At 44.8% G+C, this 17,830-nt stretch overlaps 1 protein-coding gene across 1 annotated transcript; it reads right to left on the reverse strand.

Moving 5' to 3' along the window:
• Window positions 1-3,134: 3,134 nt before the first annotated feature.
• im:7136021 (uncharacterized) lies at window positions 3,135-16,301 on the reverse strand. Its single transcript, XM_061744059.1, has 4 exons — window positions 15,496-16,301; window positions 7,223-7,426; window positions 5,438-5,648; window positions 3,135-4,595 (listed from the first exon to the last, which is right to left on the reverse strand). The coding sequence occupies exons 1-4, from the start codon at window positions 16,196-16,198 to the stop codon at window positions 4,343-4,345; spliced, it is 1,371 nt and encodes a 456-aa protein (XP_061600043.1). The 5' UTR covers window positions 16,199-16,301; the 3' UTR covers window positions 3,135-4,342.
• Between the last annotated feature and the right edge of the window lie 1,529 nt (window positions 16,302-17,830).

A 17,830-nucleotide genomic window follows, 5' to 3' on the forward strand; every position in this document is an offset into this window, starting at 1 on the left:
AAAAGTATTAGGGCCATGCAGGAGAAAATATATTTGAGAGGGGAAGATTTTGTTTTATTGTGCACTTTGAGAAAAAAGTCAAAATGTCGAGAAAAAAAGTCAAAATTTTGTGAATAAAGTTGAAATGTTGAGAAAAAAGGCCAAATTTCGACTTTATTCACGAAATTTCGACTTTATTCTTTAAATTGTACTTCAACAATAATCTCGACATTTCAACTTTTTTCTCAACATTTCGACTGTTTTCTCGAAGTGCCCAATGAAAAAGAAATCTTCCCCTATCAAATATTTTTCTCCTGCCTGGCCATTATACTGGCATGAGCTGTTGAGTTCATAAGTTATTTTGTTCTGTTTTACTACAACTGTAGCTACAGTCATGGCCTTTGAGGCACAAATAAGTTTACAAGTTTTCTACAGTTTCTACAGTTTTTCTGCTTTCTTTCTATCGTTTTATATTAATTTATACAATTTTAAGTTAAGCAGGACAGGTTTCTGTTTAAGAAAGATACTTATTTTATTCAATTCATTTAGTTATTTTGTATTAAAGTGAATAGCTGGATAATAATTTGTTTTCCATGTGTTCATGGCATTCAGAAATATGCATCTAATTCAATTCAGGTTTGAGTCAAATAGTAAAAAAATCGTTTCACTCACAAAAAAGGGGCTAAAAGAATTCACCACGCCAGGAAGGATGAAGGCAACCGGGCCGGCCGGCCCTGACGATGAGGTGTAACTTATTTATTTCTCCGGGAGTTGAACTCTAGCTGCAGCGTCCGACCCCACCATGGCTGAACCGTGACGGCTCTGCTGCAGCTCGGCTACGGGTCGGACTAAACACTCGCAAACAAACAGATGCATTAGGTTTTACATCTAATACATTCTTGAAGCTAAATGATACAGTTCCTCATGTTGAGACATGCCGTAGAAAAAGGAGGGAAATAAACACTATTTCTGCCTGGTTAGTCTTAAATCAGTAACAACATTCAAAACATCACTGATTCCAGGAGCAAGTTCATGACTGTGTTTTTATTCAAAAAAGGACCCGTCTCAGAAGTGCTGATGGGAATGACTGAAGCTCTGGAGCTCCTTCGTTGGGAACATCCAATCAGCTATTCTCTTAGCTGAAAACATCCAATCAGCTGCTCTCATAGCTGGAAACATCCAATCAGCTGCTCTCATAGCTGAAAACATCCAATCAGCTGCTCTCATAGCTGGAAACATCCAATCAGCTGCTCTCATAGCTGGAAACATCCAATCAGCTGCTCTCATAGCTGAAAACATCCAATCAGCTGCTCTCATAGCTGACAACGTCCATTCAGTCCGTTTTAATACAAAAAGACTTAGCTGAACTCAGTTCCACTTCAAAGTTAATATCTTGTTACTTTTTTTCATTTTATTTTTGCACAAAATCTGTAAGTCCAGGGGCCTCATGTACAAAGAGTGCGTAACATCGCAACATCACAATCAGCGTGGATTTGAGTGACATGCAGGAGCACGACACTCCGCCCGGTCTCCTCCCTCAAATACACACATCTGAATATGATAATGAGGATAATTATCCATTAAAAACCGCTCATCCTAACAAGGAACTTGGAAAAACAAATTAAAAAACCATCGGCTATGAGCGGGAGACAGTCCTGTCGGAAGTTAGGGCTGGAAAAAATAATTTATTTGGGGCATTTCTTCCGATTTAAACTGCATTGCATTATGGGTAATGCTGTTCTTTGCTTTGTGTTGCGTTCCGTGAAGAGTTGTGGTTTTATTATGATCGTAAGGGTTTGTGAATGTTTATGGGCAGCGTTAGTGCATCTTTACACTCTCCTGACACCAGAACTTAAGTTGGGACAAAAATTGGCTCCTCGTTCCGCTTTACTGGCGTATTATATACTAACGGATTAAGCCCGATGTACACGTTTATTGAGTCTTACACATTGTGGATGTCCGGGACCACTCTCATAAGTATAACAATGTTTGTCTGTTCAGACACAGTTATGGGATATTTTAAGGATCCGGCTTATATCTCCAGTCCTCATTCCATACGGTCGTCATGGTGACAGAGATGTCCGACCTGTAGCAGCTCCAGCTGAAAGATCATGTTGGTCTGAACTGGAGCAGCTGGTCCAGTTCAGGACAGAGATCCAGAAGATCCTCTTGTGGCACTTTTCCACTAGTCTCGCTTCAGCCCGGCTCGGCTCGGCGCGGCTCCACCCGTGTGTTTTTGCACAGCCAGGGGAGAAGTGGGGGGGGGTTGGGGTGAATCTGCTGTGACGTACTCGATTGCGCAACACCTTTGTTTGTGTCGGCGCAAATGAGAAATCAGCTGGAGCCGGTAGCGGCTGAGAAAAAAACAGCCCGTCTACATCGCTTTTTTAATTCTCTCCTCAGCCACCAGGTTTATGAACATCTGCACCTCAGAGTTGGATCACCAAACAGACGTTTGTGCTGTATAATAAAATCGCTGCGAGTCGCTCTCGCGCTGACTCCCGCTTCCTGATTCAAACGTTTGACGGCCCCGCCCCCCGACCAATCAGTGGTGTCGTCAGAAAAAGTCCCGGCTCAGCCCGCATAGAACCTCGCTCGAATGGTTACAGAAAAATGTATCGGCTTGGAGCGGCTCTACCCGTCTCAGCCCTAATGCAAAAGCGCAAAACAGGTAGAACCGAGCTGAGGTGGTACTAGTGCAAAAGGGCCATTGGTACCTGAACCAGCTGATGGTCCAGACTTAGTCCTGGACCAGCAGGTCCAGACTAAACCAGCTGATGGTCCAGTCTTAGTCCTGGACCAGCAGGTCCAGACTAAACCAGCTGATGGTCCAGTCTTAGTCCTGGACCAGCAGGTCCAGACTAAACCAGCTGATGGTCCAGTCTTAGTCCTGGACCAGCAGATCCAGACTAAACCAGCTGATGGTCCAGTCTTAGTCCTGGACCAGCAGGTCCAGACTAAACCAGCTGATGGTCCAGTCTTAGTCCTGGACCAGCAGGTCCAGACTAAACCAGCTGATGGTCCAGTCTTAGTCCTGGACCAGCAGGTCCAGACTAAACCAGCTGATGGTCCAGTCTTAGTCCTGGACCAGCAGGTCCAGACTAAACCAGCTGATGGTCCAGTCTTAGTCCTGGACCAGCAGATCCAGACTAAACCAGCTGATGGTCCAGTCTTAGTCCTGGACCAGCAGGTCCAGATTAAACCAGCTGATGGTCCAGTCTTAGTCCTGGACCAGCAGGTCCAGACTAAACCAGCTGATGGTCCAGTCTTAGTCCTGGACCAGCAGGTCGGTGTGATCTGATCATCAGCAGGTTCCTCTAACGGAGCCAAAGCTCCATCAGGATTTGCAGGTTCCATCGTTGAGCTCCTTTAGTTGTTTGTTCAGATCATGTGGTTGATTGTGAGGTTGTTGCAGCTCCACTCTTGTGTAAATTATCTGGTGATGTGGGGACTGTCGTGTCCTTCATGTGGTTGTGAACTTATTGTTGACGTTACGTTTCTTCATATTCTGCACTTCACTGCATCACCAGTGAGTGTCGCCAACGGACAAAACCTCAGAAAAGTGCGTACGCCAGACTTGATGTGTATGTGAAGGACAGCAACTTTCTACGTTCAAATCACTTTGTGAACGTTCGACCGTGAGCGTAGGAAGTGGCGTACGCAAGTTTTTTTCTGTGCGCCGCACGTTTTGTACATGAGGCCCCGGCTTTCAGACCTGCCACCCCATCTGGGGACGTCCCGACACTGCACTCTCTTTTCCTATTTAAAATGTTTCCTACTGGCTTGGACCCGGCTAGTGCACGAGCTGATGATGCTGGAGACACGGAAGCAGAGAGAACAAGGTTGGACTGAGCCGAGCATAGGACCCCTGGAGCCGCTCGGTGGTGCAGTGGGTTCAGCAGCGGCTCAGATACTGAGGCTACAGTCCTGCAGCGGTCGCAGGTTCCAACCCCGGCCTGCGCACCGTTGCTGCATGTCATTCCCATTCTCTCTCTCTACCCCCTTCCTGCCTGTACACTTTGAATAAAGGGCCACTAGAGCCCCAAAAAAAATAAAATGAAGCAGAACACGGAGCTCAGGTCCAGCTGGTGGCGCCGACCCCAACGCCAGGACAGAGCGTCAAACACGCCGCGGCAGAGCCCGGCACACCAGCCTGTTATGCAGTCAAACAAACAGTTCATTTATTTTATTTCTAGCTCGTGAAGGGCGTTAGGGGGAGGGGCCTCAGTCCCACCCAAACGCCTTCAGAGCTCCGTACATTTTAGTCCAGAACAGCAGTCGCACTACCAAGCGTCTCTGAGGCGTTAGCGTTAGGTGACTAGCTTCTGCTAGCTCCTGCTAGCTCCTGCTGGGTCCTGCCGGCTCAGTCTCCCTCCCAAACACAATCACATTCTCTTAGAGGGTTCCGGTGGCGCATGGTGGTGATGACCTTGATGCGGTTCTGGGACAGCTGGCGGAGCTCGTTGATCAGCTCCTGCACGTAGGGGCTGGGCCAGGGGTGGCCGTTGAGGTAGTCTCTCAGGATGAACGAGCGCTCCACCAGCAGCTCCAGCTGCACCAGGTGCCGCAGCTTGTGGAGGCACAGCAGGTCCTTCTCCGGCTCCCGGCGGAAGAACCTGGAAGACACAGGAGGAAGTGGTGGGTTGTTGTGGTGGACGTGCCTGCGGTCGTACAAACTAGGCCTGTGTTGAAAAAAATCGATTTCCCAATTCTAAATCGATTCTCATATTAATTCCTAAAAATCGATTTATATTTCTAAAGATTATTTTTTTTTTTTTGGGGGGGGGGGTTAATTTTCTTTTATTTATTTATTTATGTATTATTTTCTTTTCATCATTACATTACAACTTTTGTTGTTTTTTTTGGTTTATCCCCAAAAAAGGACTTTTTTTTTTATTGGACACGAGAATAACTACTGCCATGTTTTTGCCTTTAAATATGTTTAAAGGTATGAAAACATTTAACAGTTAAAATTGCATAAATTGTCTATATTTCATTACTCTATTTACTGTCTTGGGGTTATATTAGCAAAAAATGCTAAAAACTAAATTCTCAAAAATTTAAAACCAAAATAGACCGAACATGGAACAAATAAAAGCGGAATGTAGGAAAAAATAAAACCGATTTCCTCCGTCTCTGGTAATTCTGCCCCACGATGTTTCTGAAAGCAGTTCTATCAGCATTCTGGGAGCTGATTGGTCCTTACAGCATCATTAGCTGCAATACTTGCTGTTGAATCTCAATATAATACTAGTATTCATATGTTGCATAACTATAAGACTATAGGCATAAAACTGTTTTAATAACACTAACCCAAATCAATATTGGAATCGGATCAAATCAAATCTTGATAATCAATTCTGAATCTTAAGAATCGGAATCGAATCGATTCTTGACATTTGAATCGATCCCCAGCCCTAGTACCAACAGAGAGATGGCGTCTCCTCGCCGGCCTCACCGTATCCGGAGGGTCCGGAGCTGTGGGAACAGCATGGGGATCCGTCTGCAGAGGCTGCCGCTGGAGCGGTTCTGCTCGATGTCCAGATGTTTGAGTCCTGGAAGCTTGGGGGCGATGGAGTCCATGTCTTTGAGCGTGATGGCCACGCGCAGGGTGAGCCTGGTCACGCTGGAGGGGATGGTGGTGGTGTAGGTGGACAGAGAGTTCCCTCCTGGAGGCCAGAGAGACACGCCGTTACCAAAGGACGGGTGCGACGCGGCCCTACGGCAAGGACGGGTGCGACGCGGCCTCACGGGAAGGTCGGGTGCGACGCGGCCTCACGGGAAGGTCGGGTGCGACGCAGCCTCACGGGAAGGTCGGGTGCGACGCGGCCTCACGGGAAGGTCGGGTGCGACGCGGCCTCACGGGAAGGACGGGTGCGACGCGGCCCTACGGGAAGGACGGGTGCGACGCGGCCTCACGGGAAGGACGGGTGCGACGCGGCCTCACGGGAAGGACGGGTGCGACGCGGCCTCACGGGAAGGACGGGTGCGACGCGGCCTCACGGGAAGGACGGGTGCGACGCGGCCTCACGGGAAGGACGGGTGCGACGCGGCCTCACGGGAAGGACGGGTGCGACGCGGCCCTACGGGAAGGACGGGTGCGACGCGGCCTTATGGGAAGGACGGGTGCAACGCGATTTTACCGATCACAGCAAGAAATCCATAAATTCGCTAGCTAACAACGCGTTTAACCCGATGTCTTCTACAACAGAAAGCGGCTGATGAGCAAAGCATATGTTGAATCCATTCCATTAATTGACGATGTAGTTCTTTATTTTTCTTGCTGTCATTTATAGGTTTCTGTTACAGGTGAGTTAGCGGCGTGACTGGACCTCCTGTTCTGTCTCTGCCTTAGCATCAGCTGACTATGGAAACTCAATATACTCCTTCGTGTGAGAAACTTCCAAATGTCTTATCAGCTTCATTGTGTTGAAATTCTTTTCTAACATTCCTCCTCAGGGTATCTCCTTTGGACACACTTTGCAAACTGCAAATTTGTTGTCCTTTTCAGACATTATAAAACTCCCATACCGGCGAGGCCGATCACACCCCCTTAGGACCACTCGGTCTGAGATGTGGGAAGGCAGCGCAGGCGGCGTTTGTTGTTGTAAACGTCATCAGATCGGCTCTGAACTATTATTTTCCGATCAAAACCGATAGGGACATTATCGGGCCGATACCGATCAGTTGCCGATCAATCGGTGCATCTCTACTTACAGGAAGGACGGGTGCGACGCGGCGTTAAGGGAAGGACGGGTGCAACGCGGCGTTAAGGGAAGGGCCGGTGCGACGCGGCGTTAAGGGAAGGGCCGGTGCGACGCGGCGTTAAGGGAAGGGCCGGTGCGACGCGGCGTTAAGGGAAGGGCCGGTGCGACGCGGCGTTAAGGGAAGGGCCGGTGCGACGCGGCGTTAAGGGAAGGGCCGGTGCGACGCGGCGTTAAGGGAAGGGCCGGTGCGACGCGGCGTTAAGGGAAGGACAGGTGCGACGCGGCGTTAAGGGAAGGACAGGTGCGACGCGGCGTTAAGGGAAGGACAGGTGCGACGCGGCGTTAAGGGAAGGACAGGTGCGACGCGGCGTTAAGGGAAGGACAGGTGCGACGCGGCGTTAAGGGAAGGACAGGTGCGACGCGGCGTTAAGGGAAGGACAGGTGCGACGCGGCGTTAAGGGAAGGACTGTGTGACGCGGCGTTAAGGGAAGGACAGGTGTGACGGGGCGGGCGGTCAGGCTGCTGTTCCCACTTACCGATGATGGTGAGGGAGTCCAGTTCCTGCAGGGGACTCAGCCAGGACCGGAGCCGACACTCGATGCCTTCTCTGATGTACCGGTAGCGGACCGTCAGAGACTTCAGTTGAGTCAGACTCCTCAGTGCATTTTCAGGAAGGGTGGTTTCTGGGTAATCCACAAGCTCCAGGCTCTCCAGTGCTGGGCCGCCGTACGAGTCGGTTCCTGAAGGACACAAAGGAGGGTTTAATCAACAACACGTCAGGTTACACACTCGTCCAAATACCAGACACACACGGCTTGGTGTGTGCCATACACCCACCCACATTCATCCAACCCCACCACCCACATCCCCGAGTTCTCTGTGAGCTAGGAAGATCGCCACAGCTCCTACTTTAGCAGGAAGAGCTACTAGCTACGGGCCGGCCGTCTTCATGATTGTGACCGAAGAAGCGCCTGTCTGCAGCGCTGCAACGAGTGACCCGCAAACGTTATGAGCCCCAGATGAGCCGAACGAGGGAGCCTTGCATGCCTCGACGTGAACGCCTTTGGACCGACTTGGATTCACACAGACCGTGGTAAATTATACCAGGGTCTGTGTGAATACTCCATTCTGATTGGCTGGCAGGTGTAGGTTAAAAGTGATAATCTCCACCTAGAAAACAAGTTCAGTCAAATTGCCTGATATCTAATATCATTGCGCTGGATCAACTACCAGGTGGTAACCACGGCAACAGAGATTCAGAGAAGAGCCGGCTACCGCAGGACGACGACAGTAGTGATTTTGTCATTTCTTTTAATCGATTTGGTGAATTTAACAATTTTGATGACTGGGATGCAGAAGAGGAGACAAAAGAAGATAGCCGAGCGGAGCTGAGCGGACAGGAATATCTCCCATTACCAAGGAATCCGAGTTATGGCCTGATTAAAAAAAACTTACCAGGTTACAACAGCTGCAGACAAGAGATTAAATAGTCCACTCAGCCGCGGCTTTTTATAAAACTAATGATTTAAACGGAAAACATGAATAACTGATTTAAAATGTATGCTTTTTGGTAAGTGACCGTGGTATAAGCGGGATAATGCCCTTCGAGGTGACCATTAACATAAATATATGGACTTTGTCCATATATTTCTGATAATGTACACCTCGTTGGGAATTATCCCTTACATAATTGTCGAACTTTTTACAGAGGTGTATAATCCAGGTGCCATAAAGTAAAAATCCAGTCCAGCAGTTGTTCCAACAATCACTAAAGCAGCTCCTCTGCAGGTAAATGGTTGTTAGTGAAAACCCCTGTTCTAAATGTACAGGCTGATCCAGAAACATGGCAGCATTTTTACTTTATGTCACCTGCGTTATACACTTCTGGAATGTGCTTTAATGTTTGTTTTTGTTTTTTACAAACTCAAAAATAGTTTTGAATCAATCTTAAATTAAGACCAATTTTGAAATGGGGTCAGTCCCAAAGCACCATTAATAATAATTTTCTTTACATTAAGCTGATATTTGCTCATTAAAACATACCTGTGGATCAGCCTGTACATTTAAAACAGGCGTTTTCACTAACAACCATCTACCTGCAGAGGAGCTGGTTTAGTGACCGGTTGGAACAACTGCTGGACAGGATTCTTACTTTATGGCACCTGGATTATACACCTCTGCTTTTCAGGGTTCCTACACATTTTTCAAGGTCAAATTCAAGCACTTTCAAAATCTTCAAGCACCTTATTGCTGGGGTAAAACATCTACAGGAATATATATATATATATATATATATATATATATATATATATACACATATACATACATATATACATACACACTCAATTATTTTTTCCACTTTTTAATCACAATTGTGTACATTTTATCGTGCTGTAAACATCTAGTTATGTTACATCTTACTGATTTTATTTCTCCTTGTAATAACTAAACTATACAGTCTGATCCCAATTTTGTCAAAGACAGTTATAATTTCAAGCACTTAAACTAAGGGTTCTTTCAGACCTGTGGCCCGTTTGTTTTGTTCCGATTCAGGGTCTAAATCAATAGTTTCGTTTCTCGTTCGTGGGGTTTGTGTTTACAAGGCAACCGCCTATAGCGGTTCAAAGCTGTTAACAAATGCCATGCGCGAACCAGCTGCTCTCTGATTGGTCAAATGAACGCGGAAGGAGTTTCCTCTTCTTCCGCACCCCGGTATAAACAACACGCCCCTTTCACAGAGAGGGTGCAAAGCGCAGACCGCCGCCGGCTTTAGGCTGATTTATGGTTCCGGGTTACACTACTAATAATAGGGTTATAGGCATCACAAGTAGGCCTGTGTTTAAAAAAAAAATCGATTTTCCGATTCTAAATCGATTCTCATATTAATTCCTAAAAATCGATTCTTATGTCTAAAGATCGATTTTTATTGTTTTTTTTTTCTTCATCATTTTCGCCAGGTGAACTTTAATCCCAGTAGTCGGACACACAGTTTGTCATGACACTTAAAATGCCAAAATGCCACACTGAAAAATGCCAGGTGCTTCATGGCAATATGTGTGTGTGGTGACAGAATAAATTAGATAAGCTAAAATGATTTGTTTACTGCATGAACTGTTGCAATTTCTTTCTTTTTTGCACTTTAAATGGATATTGAAAGGCCTGTTTGAGTTATTTATTCCTTAGTTATTTCACAATAATTAGTGAAATTATTATTTCACTAGTTATTTTACAGTCATATAATTCAGGCAACAGCTCAAAAAACATTTTAAATAACACTAAGCCAAATCAATATTGAATCGAATCAAATCATGATAATCGGTTCTGAATATTAAGAATCGAATTGATTCTTGACATTTGAATCGATCCCCAGCCCTAATCACAAGCTCAGGCTTCAGCTACACCTTTTTGGTCACATCTTTTTGAACCATCTCTGTAGTTCCTAGGGGTGTAGCAATATATCGTGCCACGAAATTTCGCGATACAAAAACGTCACGATACGTGTCGTGGAGGTGACAAACTGTATCGCGATATTGGGTTATTAATATTAATCTATTGTGTTGACTAGTAACGCGCATCTGACCGCGAGGACCAAAATCTTACTCCGCTCAGAAGAAACTAGTCCCGTTTTGCAGTCCCGTTTTGAGCTCTGAACTTTTACTGATGTAAGGCTGGTGTAGAGTTAAGCCTTACCTTATTAAATTAAACCTTTTTGGGGTGGTGAGTAGGATAAACACGGGGACAACTTCTGCTGAGTTCCAGTGTACTTTAATGTCCCTCAACAGTGTAGGATTTTAGAACATCAACACAGCACCTAGTGCCGTACTGTGGCGTATCACTCCGCCCAATCTAAAACAGACTAATCACTACAGATAAACTGACTAGTGTCATTATAGTCCCTGATTTACATCACAATATATTTATAAAATAATCAACCCTGAATTACCAAAATAACCTTCTTAACAAAAATAAATCTCCTCTTACACTTATAAGGTGAGCATGAATCAATCTTCTTTATAATGTAAAAATGTATTTATTTACTTTTATTTATTTATCTATTTAATTTTAGTTGTTAAATTTCTGGAAAAGAAAAAAGTGAAATCATACATGAGAGAAACTATTCCGTTTGTGGCAAACTATTTTTACTTGTATGAAACTGATGCATAATACAAACCTGACATTTACTTTTAGTTCAGTTTGTGGAAAATGGCTCTCTTTAAAACTTAAACACTTATAAAGAATTACAAACTATAACAATAGGGCAAACATATAAGGATAGCTCATCTTAATATATGCAGTCTTAAATATAAAGTTCATGAGGTGTCATCCTTATTAGAAGATGAAAATGTACACATACTTGCTATTTCAGAAACTCACTTAGATCAATCAGTAGATGTAAGTGAAATTGCTGTTTCACGATATAATGTTTTCAGAAATGATAGAAACAGCTATGGTGGTGGCGTGGCAATATACATCCAGAACCATATACCTGTTAAGATAAGAGAAGATCTTTTAAATTCAGCTATTGAGGCTCTTTGGATTCAAATACACTTACCTCACACCAAACCATTTCTTATAGGGTGTTGCTATAGACCACCTAGTGCAAATGTTCAGTACTTGGAGGATATATGTTACATGTTGCAAAAAGTCACAGACTGTGATAAAGAGATGTATTTATTAGGAGATTTAAATATAGACTGGCTCTTGGTAAAGTGTTCATTGAAACGGAAACTGAGTGATATTGCAAAGGTGTGTCATTTATCTCAGATGATGACAGTACCAACTAGGGTGTTTATTAATTGTGCAGGACAGAAATCAGCAACTTGTATTGACCACATTTTCACCAATGCAAAAGAAAAGTGCTCTAAAGCTATATCAGTGCCAGTTGGTTTCAGTGACCACAATTTGGCGGCTGTTGCCAGGAAAGTGAAGGTGCCAAAAGCTGGACCTAAAATTTTTGTCAAAAGGTCTTTTAAATCTTTTTGTGAGAATGATTTCATTAGGGACATTAATAAGCTGCAATGGAAAAATGTATGTACAATTGATGATGTTGATGAAGCACTTGAACTCTTTACAAATATGTTTTTAGAAGTAGCTGATAAACATGCTCCCATTAGGAAATTCACTGTAAGGAATAAAAAAGCAGCTTCGATTGATGATGAACTGAAAGCATTGATGACCCAGAGGGATGAAATGAAATCTGTGTCAATTAAATCAGGTAATGTAGATGATTGGAAGTCATATTGTGCACTAAGAAACCAAGTAACAAGAACTAATAGGAAAAAGAAAAGCATGTTTTATCAAAAGAGGATAAATGAGAGTATAAATGATGGAAAGAAACTGTGGAAAACATTAAATGAGCTAATGCGAAGATCAGGGGACAACACTCCCTCCTTTGTAGAAGCAGAGGGCTCATTCATAACTAAGCCTCTCCATATTGCTAACTACTTTAATGACTTTTTTGTTAGGAAGATAGAGAATTTAAAAAACGAGACGACATCATTGCATAACAACTTTTCAATTCAATTGATTAACAACAAAATCATGAGAGATAAGGATTGTGAGTTTGTCTTTCAAACTATACAGGTGGATAAATTAAAACATCTCTCAGTAGTATAAATGGCCAAAAACCATCAGGATTAGATAACCTGGATGGGAAACTCTTGGGTATGGTTTCTGGCTCCATTGCACTGCCCATATGCCACATATTCAATCTAAGTTTACTGAAAGGTGTTTGTCCACGGGCATGGAAAGCTGCAAAAGTTATACCACTACCCAAAAACAAGAAGGACATGTTTTCAGGCGCTAATAGCCGTCCTATCAGCATTCTTCCAGTGCTAAGCAAGCTCATGGAGAGAATTGTGTTTGACCAGATTTCATCGTATTTTTCTATTAACAAACTAAACTCTGAATTTCAACATGCTTACAAAAAAGATCACTCCACGAGTACTGCCTTAATGCAGATGACCGATCAGTGGATGAGTGAGATAGACAAGAAAAGGATTGTGGGTGCTGTTCTTCTCGATTTTAGTGCAGCATTTGACTTGATTGATCACAAAATGCTCTTAAGGAAACTGGCTGCTTATGGTTTAATAAGGGGACTCTTAATTGGATGCGGAGCTATCTATCAAATAGAACACAAACTGTCTACTTTAATGGTAGTTGTTCTGCAGTAAAGGCAGTACTGTGTGGAGTCCCACAGGGAAGTTGTTTGGGTCCATTGCTCTATTCTATCTTTACCAATGATATGCCACTTGTCCTGAGTAAAGCAAATATAGCCATGTTTGCCGATGACTCCACAGTCTATATGTCATCAAACAAGATGGATGAGCTGAATGTGTTGCTGGAAAATGACCTGAAATCAATTTTGGCATGGGTAACCGAAAACAAATTGATTTTAAATGTAGTAAAAACTAAATGCATTGTTTTTGGCTCAAACCATGCTTTAAAAAGCCAAAACCAATTAAAAATATCCATGAACGGCAGGTGTATAGAACAGGTCACTGAAGCTAAACTTCTTGGAATACTTCTTGATGAACATCTGTCGTGGCAGAATCACATAGACAAGTTAACAGGCAAACTGGGGAAAGGCGTATCTATGATTAGAAGATACTCCTTTTTATTAACACCAATTTACACTCCGACAGGTTATTCAAACTTTGGTATTATCACACCTTGACTACTGCTCAGCTATCTGGTCAAGTGCAGCGAAAAAAAATATAAACAAACTTCAGATAGTGCAGAACAGAGCAGCTCGCCTTGCACTCGGGTGTTCTATGAGAAAGGGTGTTGACCAAATGCATTGCGATCTTGCTTGGATGAAAGTAGAGGACAGATTAACAAACAATTTACTTACATTATTCAGGAATATAACTGTGTCGAAACAACCAAACTGCCTGTACTCAAAAATAACCTTTTCCGAAAACAGACATGAGCACAGGACAAGACAAGTTAGCTGGGGTCATATTTCTATTCCATTACCGAGATCAAATGCAATGAAAAGAACTTGTATGTACAGGGCCATCTCACACTGGAACAGGTTGCCATTTACCATAACGAAAGCAACAAGCAGAGACAGTTTCAAAAAGCAACTAAAAAGGTTATTTTTGGGTACAGACATAACAATGGTTAATATATATGGTTGATATACATTTTAGAGTTGTCCCGATCCGATCACGTGATCGGAAATCGGGGCCGATCACGTGATTGCAGACTCGATCCGGACTCGGACGTTATGAGCCGATCAGGAATCGGATATATATATATATATATCAGGGTTTCCGTTGTCCGGTAATTGCCGGACTTTGTCCGGTAAAATATGCCGAAGTCCGGTATTTTATAATCTCTCCGGTCAAAATGTCCGGTGAAAATACTCACTGGCGCCGACATCCACGTGTGCGTTGATTTATGGTTCCGCGTCGCACCGACGCAGAGTCTACAGCGTAGGGTTCGCGGCGACGCGCACCCTACGCCCGACCCTACGGCGTAGGCTCTGCGTTGGTGTGACGCAGAACCATAATTCCGGCTTAAAAGTAAACAACATGCGCCCAAGTACCCGTGCATGACAGGCAGACACACACGGGGAGAAGAGACAATTTCTTTAATTTTTTTTTTTTTAAAAAACTTTATCCTTATGAACGCAATTGTTATATACGGTAGTCCAACTTTCCTTATTTTAATCAGAACACTTTTTTTTTCCTCTTCGGCGTGGAGTGGTGGGCTTGGAGCGGCAGCCATCGGTTAGTTTTTTCTTTTTAGATCCGAGGCTTTGCGTAGAAGGTGGCTTCCGCAACTTTCAGGCGCTTTTTCTGCGTAAGCAAGCTTTATAGATGAGGCCCCAGGACTGAAGCATAATACATCCATGGACTGAAGCGGAGCTGCGGCGCCGACATTATGGTCCGCGTCGCGGAAGGCTCTGCGTTGGTGTGACGCGGGACCATAAATCAACTTACACGTGGAGTAGTAGGCTCGGAGCGGCGGCCATACACCGCATGCACGCAGCAGAGCACGCCTGTTTGTTTTGAAGCTGAAGCAGCCCTATGCTTAAAAAAAAAAAGAAAAAGAAAATAATTTTTTTTATACTGACTTAAGAATGTTCAAGCTGCCTACCTCCTATGTGCTCAGTTTACAGTACACATGTTAAAATATAATAAAAGGGTCATCCTGCATAATTTTCTTTTCTCTTCATTTTTTATTGTTTTATAAAAGTATCGGATCGGGACTCGGTATCGGCAAGTCCTCAAAATCAAAGGACTCGGACTCGGACTCGGGGGCAAAAAAACCTGATCGGGACATCCCTAATACCACTACAGTGATGTTGCTGGTGTAATGATGTGGGTGGGATGTGGGTTTAATGGAGTGATGTAATTGTAATTACTTATGTATTAAGTTTTGTATTCATACATTTAAAATGTAAAGTACTATAGGAAGTATATATATGTATAATTGTGCTTTTATATGAATGTATTTTAATTTTCATGGACCCCAGGAAGACTAGTTGGCGTTTTGCGTCCGCTAATGGGGATCCAAAATAAAAAACAAAAACAAAACACACAGCATTGTTTTGTATTTTGTGTCTTTCAAATAAAAGACAATTTTTTCCAGTCATATGGTCCTCATTCAAGGTTGTTAAAAAAATAATGCTCGTTATCGTGACCTCAATATGGTGTATTGTACCGTATCGTGAGATTAGTGTATCGTTACACCCCTAGTAGTTCCTCTCTGGTTCTGCTGTTTTCCTCATGTGTGCTGTATGATGATGGTTGCACCGATGTAACATTGTTACCCCCCCCCCCCCTGTCCCGGGTCTCACCTGGCCGGTTCGGGTCCGGGGGGCTCAGGTAGTCCTCGGGCAGCGGGTCGGGCGGCTCCCCCTTCATGCCCCAGGACAGGTGTCGGAGCTTCCCCAGCCCCAGCAGCAGCTGGTGGAACCCGGCCCGGGGCACCGGCCGCACCGTGCCCAGGCCGTAGCTCTCCCCCTGGTGGTGGAACAGCAGGTATCGCAGGTTGGCCAGCTGGGCCACGGTGCTGATGAACGTCACCGTGCACGGCAGCCGCACGTTGCACACGCTGAGGTGCGTGAGCCGCTCCCGCAGCTGGCGGGTGAGCGCGGGCCCGAGCAGCGGCTCGTCCCACGTGGCGTTGCGGACCCCCAGGTCCCGCAGGTCGGGGAACCTCTGCAGGTTGTCGCTGTACTTCTGCTTGTACTGGCGGCCTCCGTCCACGAACACCAGCGCCGTCAGGGACGGCAGGAACTTGACCAGCCGCCGCCACTCCTTGCGCCGCAGGTGCCGCACGGCCACGCGGGTGAGGCGGCGGCGGGACAGCGTGTCCCAGAAGCCGTAGGTGTAGCGGCGCAGCTCCGTCAGCACCACCAGGTGCTCCCGCCACAGGCCCGGGTGGTCGGCCAGCCGCCGCAGGTGGCGGCACACGCTGCGGACCGCGTGTTTCTCCTCCGTGCTCAGGTAGCCCAGCACATGCACCCAGATCTCCGGGGGCAGCTGGGGCCCGTCCATGCTGCTAGGGCCCGCTAGGGACGGGGGGACCGGGACGACACCAGCACCGACACCAGCACAGATGTTTACACCGGAAGGAGCTCCGCACCGGCGAGGAGGGATGACGTCACTGGCCCGCGCTTCTGCTGCTTCTTCTTCTTCTTCTTCTACGCCGTTGATGCAGGTTGTAACTTCACGAGCTCATGCTGCTCTCTACTGGGACTGCCTTGGACTGCCTTTACTGCAGGTGTTTCAGTCATATGGGCGTGGTTTGGGGCGTGGTTTGACTGTACGCAGCAGTGCACGCTTCAGCAAGCGCTTGACACGCGCGCCCGTGACTTCTCTTTCGTGAAAAAAACATCCAATAACTTTATCACAGTTTCATCGAAAGCAAGGACTGTCAAATGTTAACATTTTTACTTTTACTTATTTTATGGCATTATCAGGTCGTAAGCCTCGGTACATCATCGTCTGCCTCCAGAGTCCTGTCTGTTCACTCGATGGTTCACTCGAAGGTATAATGCCATGTTATTTTTGTGCAAATTATCCTATGACTTTTTCCAGTTTGACTTAACGTTAATTTTCACACATTGCCTGCTTTTAGAATTATTCAGTCCAAGTCTCTCCTCCTCATACCCCAGTTTGTTCACTCAAGGAATAATGCTACGTTGTTTGTTTGTCTGTGTGCCCACTTATTATTTTTCAATGTGTTTCAAATAAACTGTTGATATTGCATATCATGCCGTAATGTTAATTCTGTATGCCAGGGGTAGGCAATTCCAGTCCTCGAGGGCCGGTGTCCTGCATGTTTTAGATGTTTCACTGCTTTAACACACCTGATTCTAATTAATCATCGTCATCAGCTTGTCATCCAGGGCTGCACAATTCTGTTAATGACACAGGTACTTTTATCACGGTGTGTTAAAGCAGGGTAACATCTAAGACATGCAGGACACCGGCCCTCGAGGACCGGTGTCGTGCCAAAAAGTGATTGCCTGCCAGAAACGGATTTCTCCCCTGAAAATGGGTCTTTTTACCTGCCAAATATTGATTGAAGGCCAAATACAGTTAATGAAAAGTTGTTTCTGCCCAAATACGACTTGATCTCATTCTTGAGTTTCATAATCTGAAAATCTGACGTTTTAGCGCTCTCGCTCAACGGGCTGCTGTGCGCGCTCCCGTGGCCACAAATCAGAAGAAATCAGATTCTGGCAGGAAATCCGTTTTTGGCACAACACCGGAATTACCTACCCCTGTTGTATGCATTACTTCTATGTTGCTTTTCATATGTGGGTATATTCCTATATAAATATACACAAAAGGATTTGAAACTGTCTTTCCTCTGCTAACTTAAGGTGAATTATTAATATAACCTGATGGGAGTCATTTGTGTAATTATTGCACAAACTTATTTCTATTAAAATGCATACAATATGATAGGGGGGGGGGCACACATTTGAGAAAGAGAACACAGCTGATCATCATAGTCTAATTTTAGTCTGCAAGTACTATTATTATTATTATGCATCCGTTTGCCCAATTAATATGCAGTAACCTACAGTTGTCATTGCTGTACATTATTATTATTATTAAGTCTTACTCTAATACATTTTACACTGTGACATTTTATAATATTGGGCGAAATATATACTA

Source organism: Cololabis saira, chromosome 16 (genome assembly GCF_033807715.1).
Source record: "Cololabis saira isolate AMF1-May2022 chromosome 16, fColSai1.1, whole genome shotgun sequence".
Classification (NCBI taxonomy): Eukaryota; Metazoa; Chordata; class Actinopteri; order Beloniformes; family Belonidae; genus Cololabis; species Cololabis saira.